Source organism: Elephantulus edwardii, unplaced genomic scaffold, assembly GCF_000299155.1.
Source record: "Elephantulus edwardii isolate Elephantulus edwardi_28Jun2011 unplaced genomic scaffold, EleEdw1.0 scaffold00010, whole genome shotgun sequence".
In the NCBI taxonomy this organism is placed as follows: Eukaryota; Metazoa; Chordata; class Mammalia; order Macroscelidea; family Macroscelididae; genus Elephantulus; species Elephantulus edwardii.
In genome coordinates this window covers 22,937,906-22,947,630 of record NW_006399760.1, presented here as the reverse complement: position 1 = coordinate 22,947,630, position 9,725 = coordinate 22,937,906, and the positions used below count along the sequence as shown (strand labels likewise).

The following is a 9,725-nucleotide window of genomic DNA, read 5'->3' as shown; positions in this document are numbered from 1 at the left end:
CCAGAGTCAACCATTTTGAATAATATTGCATGAGTTCCTTGTTTTTCAATGCAGCATAATATTCCATTGTGCGAATATACCACAGCTTCTCTAGCTTTTGTTTGTTGATGGGCACTTAGGTTGTTTCCAAATCCTTGCTTAAATATAATAGAAAATCTTACGACCTTGAACAGTTTGTGCTAAAATGGTTTTAAATAAGGCAAAATTCCCTATTACTTTTATTCAAATACTCCCAAATTCATTTCTCTTTCAGAAACTTTACTGATCTAGATTTTGTAACTTTAAACATTTTATAAAATGCTTTAGGCCAGTATTCCTTCAAGTTTTTTGTCTAAGATCCATAGTGAGAAGTTTATTGAACATTACAGTCAATCCATATACACATACATACTACTGAAATGTACATTAACTTTTCTCTAACATAATCAGTTCACATAAAAATACTTACCTTTTCACTACAAGTAACGCACTAGGATAATTTCTGGTCTATTCCATTTACTTAAATGCTAGTCACTCGGTGAATTGGTTTCACCACCATTCAATGTGTTTAGAGATGTTTGTTTTCGAAAAACATTTTTTTGGACAATACATGGAATTAATCTTTATTTTTTTCTAAAGAAAAATCAGTATCTATTATTTTATCCATATTAAATTCTATTTAGAAGACTGAAAATGATCTAGCACAAAGCAATAAACTGGTCATTTGGGAAAACAAGTTTTGTAAGTAGGATTTGGAAAGCCTCAACTCATTGCCGTGGAGTCAGAACTGACTCCTGGCTGACCCTCCCACAGGTTTCCAAGGCTATAAATTGCACAGGAGGAGATTGCCCTCCTTTGCCTTGATGAGTCACCGCTATATTTGAACCACCAGAGAGGCTCTGGCTTTGGGTTAGTCGTGAATCTCCCAGGGGAGAGGCCACCTTAGCTCCCTTTAGAAAGCCTAGAGATGTTTTCTTTCAGTCTTGAAGAACATACATGCAAGAGCCTTTGCAAATTGTTTCTTAAACAAGGAGGGATGTAGATATTAACCGGGACCGGGGGTGGGGGTGGGGGTGGGGGGGAGATTCCAATCTCAGTTTAAAAAGAAAAAAAATACTTTTGAACACTGCATTTATAAAAAGCATGTGAACGATTATAGTTCTGGAAAATTCTGATGGGTAAGTAGTGCCTTGCTGGAGGTTCCAATTCACCAGAAACTCATTGGGAGAAAGAGGGGCAATCTCTTTTCATGTGATTTACAGCCTCCAAACACTGATTTATTGAGTCTATTGAGTCAGTTCTGACTCAACAGCACTGAGAACATTGAGTCAACATAGGGCTTTGCTAGGATTCTGACAGAGATACTCCTATCTCCTCTTTTTCCACTGAGAAATAATTCTCTGGCTGATGAGAGAACTAATATTGGATCTTATTCTCTGTTAGGGCCTTACCACTTAGTTCACATCATCACGTAACATTAATTAACAAGGCTTTCAAACTAAAGATAACTGTCTAAAAGTTTGTTTTCTCACAGAAGTTGGTTGTGCTGTATTTTTTTATTTTTATTTTTTAAAAACCAACCTTGTAGAAACGGAAATTCAATGTACCTGTCTTTTAACTATGTTGTTATGTGCCATCAGGTTGGACCTAACTCATAGCTGACATTCAGACCTAACTTATAGCTGACCTTCGTGTGGGTTTTTAGAGGCTGTAAATCTCATAGAAAGAAATTGCCAGTCTTTCTCCCACAGAGTAGCTAGTGGATTCCAACTGCCTGCCTTTGGGTTGGCAGTGCAACTCTTTACCATCAGGCCACCAAAGCTCCTCTCTCAAGCATGGTATTGTGTTGTTGTTTGCTGTCAAGTTGGAACCAACCTGTAGCTAACCCTACAGTGGGTTTTTCAGAGGCAGTAAATCACATGAGAGGAAACTTACTCATCTTTTTCCCGAAGAGCAGCTGGTGAATTATGAACCATGTGCCTTTGGGACTGCAGTGCAGCTTCTTACCATTAGGGCCACCAGAGGTCTGGTCCCTCTCTCAAGTATGAGGCTAGTCAGTTATTAAAAACAAAAGAATTCCTAAAACTAATTCTGTAAATTAAAAGAAAGCAAAGGAATTCCTGAGTTCATTTTCATGCTTTAACTTATGGTTTTAAGAAAAAACATGTTATTATTACAAATATTTGTGTTAATACAGGAATTTTAATGGCAATAACTGACGCTTGATAATGCTTTACAATTTAAGAACTGTTTCCAATAACCCTGTGGCGGGTACAAGGTTTTACTGATGTTAGCTTGTCGGCACAGATAGACAAACTCAAAGATAATGGACTCCAAGTGGGCTGAACCTCAGAAGCAAGACCCCATGCTCTCTGGACAATACTCATCACTCTCCCAAACTATGTTTCTTTTTTGTAATTGTTTTATATAGATCAAATATCGGGAAGAATATGAAAAATTCAAAGCTCTTTACACTTTACCAAGAAGTGTTGACGACGATCCCAACACAGCACGGTGCCTCCGGGTCGGCAAGCTTAACATTGACGTAAGTAATCCCAAATCAGAGCACGTGTGTATCGTTAATTGTGCATACGAGAAGCAGCCAAACATTTATTTTTGCCCAGGCTGCATTTTTGGGGTGGATCTTTGTTCGTCTGACTTCTGTGATGTATGGGAAAAACAGGTGTTATAACGCAACTTTGCACCATTTCTTGGGTAACAGGCCTGATTCTTTAACTCCACAGCGCCTGTACAGATCAGTTTATGAAAAGAATAAGATGAAAATCCACATGGTGCCTGACATGGTGGAGATGGTGACAGCTAAGGATTCGCAGAAGAAAGTCAGTGAGATCGACTATCGCCGGCACCTGCATGAGTGGATTTGCCACCCTGACTTACAAGTCAACAGCCACGTCCGGAAAGTCACAGATCAGATCAGCGATGTAAGCCTGCTGCTTATGAAGCATTTCTCCTTCTAGCTACCTACAAAAGAAGCAGAGGCACATTTTTCTTCATTCAGCCTTGCATGCATGTCCATGGGTCTGATTAGATTTGGCCACTCTCTCTTCAAGAGGACTTGGGGAGTCAGTGCTTCTGTTGCACCAAAGACCTGGCTCCTTGATGTGTTTTCCCTTTTCATTTCACAAAGTCACCTTTCTGTCCAGTGTGTGCCTATGTTTTTGTTTTTCCATTTTTTAAATTCTTTTTATTTCATATTGTTTTGTATATAAAATCTGTGTGTATTTTTTTCATTTATAAATATTGTATTTTACACGTTCCCCTATACACATTGTGTTTCTTAATATTCCCCTCACACATTGTGTTTTATGAAAGCAATCACCATTGATCCATGCCCACCGTTACCCCACATTTTCAGGTCCCCACTGGATCTTTCCAAATCCCTTTAATCCCTCACTGTGCCCACATAATTCTGTGACCTCAAGATTTCCTCATCTTCAGCCTCCTCCCCACTCCCCATCCCCCTTTTCACTTTTGTATACATCTTACTAGTAAGTTGTTTTTCCTTTTTATTGTGGGGAAGACAGAACATAACAAATCATACACCATTTCAACAGTTTCTACAGGCACAAGTCAGTGATGTTGATGACATTCTTCAAGTGGTGCAGCCATTATTATTATCCTTTCCCAACATTCCGCCACTGTTAAGATAAATCCCAAACCAAAACTCCCATTTCCCCCTCACTTTTCCCCCTAATAGCCACTAATAATCTTTAGTTTCTATGTATTTCTTTGTATAACTGACTTCTTCCACAGAACAGGTTTTCAATGTTCATCTCTGTTGTGGACTTCATATATCTTTTATGGCTTAATAGAATTCTTTTGTGTGTATGAACCATGTTTTATTTATATCCATTTTTCTTGATGGACATCTTCATTGTTTCCACGTTTTGGCTATTAAAAAAAATGCTGCAACTGCGCACTGGCATACAGGTTTCTGCATGCATTCTTGCCTTTAATTCTTTGGAGCATATATCTAGTATTGGAGTGGCTGGGTCACATGATAATTCTAGGTTTCTTTCTAAAAATCACCAAATCGTTCACCACAGTAGCCATACCAGAATGTATCTGTATGCTTTAGTATTAAGATTATGGTTTAATTTTTTAATTCTTTTCACCTGTTGAAATCTAGATTGTTTACAAGGACGATCTTACCTGGCTGAAAGGCATTGGTTGCTATGTCTGGGACACTCCTGAAATTCTCCATGCCAAGCATGCCTATGACCTGCGCAATGATGTGAGTTTGCCTTTGATTTGGGGGGGGGGGGGGGCTGGGATTTTGGGGTTTTTTTAAGACTGTTTCCATCCTTGTGCATCTTGAGTCCAAAGTGAGAGTATGCAAAATAGGAACACTGGCCCAAATCTGTTGGTTACATGGGGCTTAGTGATATTGAGGTTGCTTGAGTGCGAGAAGACGTGAAGGAATAAAAGAGCATCTTTCTCAGGATTGCAGACAGCATTCCTTTTAAACATGTAGTGAAGCTGTAGTCTTGTTTTCTGAGAGCAAAAGGGTCCCTGACTCTTCCCCATCCTTTGCACTAATTTGGAAAATAAAGCATATAATTCTTTTTTTTTTAAATCTTTTTTTATTGGTTTGCTTACACAGTTTGTATACATTGTACTTCACAGTATTCTCCATTCACATTGTGATTCATACGATCATTCGCATGCATTATGTTTTATAAACTCAATCACCATTGAACTCTGCCCATCATTACCCTGTCTTTTCTCCTGGATCTTTCTCATTTCCTTCCTCTGTTCCCTCCACCCACCAAACTGTGTAACCCTGTGCACATCCTCACCGCTCCACTTCCACCCCTTTCCTCCTTAGATTCCCATACATATTTTACTAGTTATCCTTCTATGTATATAATAATGGTCTTATGCAATATTTTTCCTTATGAGACTGAGTTAGTTCACATAGCATAATGCTCTCCAGTCTCTCCCAAGTTATGTAATATTTTTCAAAATCATTGCTTCTGAGTGCTGCATAGTAGAAAGTCTCATTTATTAGTAGTTTGTGTTATAACTCGTTGCCACCAAATTGGAACTGACTCAGAAACCCTCCAGTTGGGTTTTGAAGGCTGGGAATCAGATAGGAGGAGATTGCCTGTCTCTCCTTAGAGCTACTGGTGGGTTCTAACCAACAGAGAGAGGCTGTCTTTGTGTTAGCAGTGTGGCTTGTGTGGACCATGCCACCAGAGCTCCCTTGTGCTGAGGCAGAGGCAGAGGCAGGATTTACTTGTAATGAGAAAATTTGCTGGGCAAATCCTTATTATACTATAATTTTCTATAATCAAGATTTCAGTAAGAAAGTGAAGCATTCTTAAAAGAGCAGTTTTCAAGTGCCCTAGAAGACTCTGGAAGCGCCACATGACCATAAACACTGATTGGCCTGGATGTGATAAAATTCAGTTGCCTTTTGCTCTCTTTAGTGAGTGCTGATGGATGCAAATCCCAAAGATTAAATCTAAACAAGTCCACTGCAAAACCAATAATTTCTCTCATAATGAACGGTCCCACAAATGCTTTCTTTCTTTTTCTTACCCCCTTGGCAGATCAAGTACAAAGCTCATGTGCTGAAAACCAGAAACGACTACAGTCTGGTCACTGATACACCAGTCTATGTCCAGGCTGTCAGAAGTGGGAATCAGCTAAGTGACGTAAGTACTATTTGGCGCAGTTGCTTTAGACAGTGCAATGTTGACAGGAAGGGGAAGGTAATAGGTAAAATTTTGTCCAGAAAAAACTAGAGGCCACTGTGGCAAAAACTAAAGGCTGGACAATGTCATGCTTTTTTCTTAACTGGAAAACTACAGTCGGTGCCTTAGAAAATGCTTCAGATACCTCTTTTTCTAAAGCCTGCAGGTTTCCAGTAGTGCACTTGAATGGAGTTGTAAGTGCTTTGGTACATGAAATACTCTGTGGCTTAAAGTTGCAAGGACTGCTTGTTATATTTGTGCCATGACCTCTGACTAACTATCTAGACTTTCTAGAGCTAACTGTGGTTGAATAGGAATCTCTGGGTGGCGAAAATGGTTGAGAGCTTAGCTACTCACCAAGAGGCTGACAGATCAAGCCCACCCAAAAGTGCTGCAGAAGAAAAGATCTGGTGATCTACTTCCAAAAGTTTGTAGTCACTGAAAATGCTGTGGGGTGCAGTTCAACTCTGCCACATACAGGGGCACCATTTGAAATTATTTCAACAGGCTTTGGTTATTATGAAAGAATGAGAAGGAATTAAGCTCTAAAGTTAGAGAGGTGCTTTGGAATCCTGCCTCTGTCATATAGAATCTCTGAGGTGTCTGAAAATTACATATTCCCTTTAAGCCTCAGCATCTTCCCTTAAAATGGGAAAATTTATGCAATGCACTATGGTGCCTGATACGGAGCAGGAAAAACAAGTGGGGTGGGGGGAGAGGGGTAGCTCTATTTTTTTTTTAAGTCACAGGTTAATATATAAGGAAAAAAAACCCAGAATGTTCAAGGCATATAAATACAGTTACAATTAAATAAAACTCTTTTAAAGAGACACGTGATTTCCATTTGCACTGTGCTCATTAACAATGTGGACGTCATCTGAATAGACCCTCTCTATTTCTCTCTCACCAGGCTGTCTACCACCATGACTACATCCACAGTGTCAGAGGCAAAGTGGCTCCAACTACAAAAACCGTGGATCTGGACCGTGCCCTGCACGCTTACAAGCTCCAGAGTGAGGTGAGCAGTGAGCACTCAATGGAATGCCCGGGAGAAATCCAGGGGTGTCAGCACTGGCATCTGGAGGAGTGACCTCCGCTTGAATGTCCTCTTTACAAGACCTGATAAATCCTATTCTGTTCACTTTAGTAAATGGAAACAGAAAACAAAACGGGACATAAACTTTCTCCCCTTGTTGCTGTCAGAGTTCTCCCATCAAGCTATCAAGCAAGCACTAAGTATTTCTTGGTGTGTGTGAAATGAAATGTTTTCTAGTTTCCAAATGGGAGAGCAAATCTACAATCTCTGCTTCAAAAAGCTTAAAATCAAATTGGGAAGGACAAGGTATATAATTGTAAAAGGCTATTAAAAATAGGAAATGAAGCCAGAATGTGTGGTTGGAATTCAGAGGACGGAGAAGCTAAACCAACATGCATGTTAATATCCTATTAAATATTAGCTGAGGGTGTTGATTTGGCCTCTTGTAGTACTACAGTGCTGTACTGAATGTTTGAAAGAGTTTATTTTTTACTATTTTAAATACTAGCCTTAATCCTATTGTCATTTGAAAGAGACTCCTACTCTGTCTCTATCACAGAGATCCCAATCCTTTGCCACAAGTATGAACATCGTGGCTTTTCCATCATCTGGAGTCAAGACCTCGTGAGGGCTGAAGTGTCCCAAACATGTGCCTTACATTTGTGACTGTCTCACAAAATGACATCTTAAAATATCACCCAAGGGTGGGATAAAGGAGAGTGCTGCCCCTAGGCCGGGTGTTTTCTCTACTTTCTCCAAATTCCTGCTAAGCTGCCATGCAGTCCACTGGCCAGCAGATATTTGGAAGCATAGACAAATGACTTTCTACCAGTCCTTCATCAAGTATCCCCTTTTTCTAAAACAATAGGTTAAAGATGGTTAATTTCTCTCTGTGATGCCTACAATTTGTTTCATTTCTTCCTGAGGTCAATTCCATGAACACAAAGACGTTGAGTACCTGATAAAAACCTGACGTGTGCTTTATGTGGTTTTCCCCCTCTGGTCAATGTGTCATTTAACCACCCCTTTCCTCTTTCCGGCAGAACCTGTACCGAGGACCTGGCCTGCGCTCACTGCCCACTGGCTACCGGCTTCCTGTCGACACGCCTCACTTCAAACACAACAAGGAAAACCGATACATGAGCAGTTATGTGAGTGGTCTCCTCTACCTGAAGATGGAATTTGGGAAACAAGGATAATGATAGTTAATGGCCCATTTTCATCCCCACAATCACATCCCCCCTTTTTTTAAAAAAAAAAATGTAAAATAGTAAAGATAGATTTATTAGGAAGTTACATTCCCAAAGGGATGGACCTCCCTCCCTGAAAAGACATATGGAAAGGAGGCCATTCAATCAAATCTAGAAAATCCCTGTAATCTAATGATAGCAGTGAAGAAAAAGAAGCTATTAAAGGTGTGCTGTGAACTTGGTTTGTTCCTCCGGTTAAGCAGGGCTGAGCAGCCTAGTGGCTTAGGAGAGGATGTTCATGGACTTGGATGTGCATAGGCCAGTTTCCCAAGGCCACCATGTTATCATGCCTGTATTTCTGCTGACCTTGGCATTGAAGCATACTGAACCAGAAAGGCAATTTTATGCATGCCTGACTGATAGGGGTTGGTAATTGTCACCTCTCTTCTGCTGTTTCATACAGCATCACTGTATGCTTCCTTGAAAGGACGTCCTTCCCAGCTGCTGGCTCTCATCCTTGCCTCGCCCCCATCCTCCGTACCTAGTTCATAAGGGTAGATGGGCTCTCCCTGCTACTGGCTTACCCGCATGTGGGGATGGGGGATTCACTGCTATATTTTAAAAGCACATGGGACTTGATGGATTCTTGCCGCATGGGGAAAGGCCAGGGACAGTTTGCTCTTACAGTGATCCTGCTCTGCTGACTTTAAGCAAGGTTACATTTAGACCTAGGTCTAAATTGAGGTTTAGATCTAAAGAGTAAGCTCATCCTTCTGCATTTCCCTTCAAAGGCCTGGAAATCAAACTGGCTGCTCTGACAGAGTGTGACAGACTGTGGCCCAGCCTAGGAACATGGTTCTCAGCTTAGTCCATAGGGAGGTGCCCTGCTAATCCAAACACTGTGTTTCTCTGGCAGTTTGAATACCCCAGCAGTTTTGCAGGAGGAAAATGAACAGTCTCCTCCCATGTGCTTTTATAGCTTCAGAAGCCCAATGGAGGGTCAGCTGGGACTAGGTTCTGACTTGATGACTGACCTTGATTCCGTATAGAGAGCCATGGATCTAATAATGTAGCATTGCACTTCATTAATCCATCTCTAAAGCCATTCATTAGTCTTAAAAATTTTCTTGTTCCATCTTTGTACTTCTTAATTATTCAGACACACTGGAGCTAATAATAGAGATTGTTCTTGCATTTTGCATATATGCCTACAAAGACATTGCAAGGTTGAACTTTATTCCTTTCTGACTCTTTATTAATCAATGTATTCTTTGAGCTAATAAAGACTTAGTCAATATAGACTTGAATTAATATTGAAATTATATTGATACATTTTTTTTTTATACTCATGTTTAGGACGTTTTTTTCCCCTCCCTAGCCTCTTTTCTATGGGGTAAATTTCATGCCATTGTTTACCTTGCATTGATCTCATTACAACTTTGTTTTCACAGTTCAAGTACAAAGAAGCTTATGAACACATCAAGGCAAATGGGTACACACTTGGCCCCAATGATGTTCCATTTGTCAATGTCCGACGAGTCAACAATGTTACCAGTGAGGTACTGTGAATGCTACTTGCAGGTGTCAAAGCTTTGTAGGCAGTGCAGTAATAATTAATTATACTTTAGCTGCAGATTTACACCTCAGCCAGGATTAAGAGTCTTTTTTCTTGCCATTTTTTTATACATATCGACAATATTTTTCTGGAGGGTGGAGGGACGGCGCAGGAGAGGAAGGCCCTCTATGAGGTGGATTGATTCAGTGACTGGGATAATTGGGATGGGAGTGTCAGAGACAGTG

The 9,725-nt window shown here is 40.3% G+C and overlaps 1 protein-coding gene across 1 annotated transcript in view; it reads left to right on the top strand.

Annotated features, from left to right (window-relative positions):
- Window positions 1-9,725, top strand: part of NEB (nebulin) — a 265,912-nt gene that overhangs the window by 168,801 nt on the left and 87,386 nt on the right. The window contains exons 96-102 of the mRNA XM_006880817.1: window positions 2,411-2,524; window positions 2,724-2,921; window positions 4,130-4,234; window positions 5,556-5,660; window positions 6,610-6,717; window positions 7,779-7,886; window positions 9,377-9,484. Coding sequence (XP_006880879.1) covers window positions 2,411-2,524; window positions 2,724-2,921; window positions 4,130-4,234; window positions 5,556-5,660; window positions 6,610-6,717; window positions 7,779-7,886; window positions 9,377-9,484 — 846 coding nt within the window. The remainder of the gene's footprint in view (window positions 1-2,410; window positions 2,525-2,723; window positions 2,922-4,129; window positions 4,235-5,555; window positions 5,661-6,609; window positions 6,718-7,778; window positions 7,887-9,376; window positions 9,485-9,725) is intronic.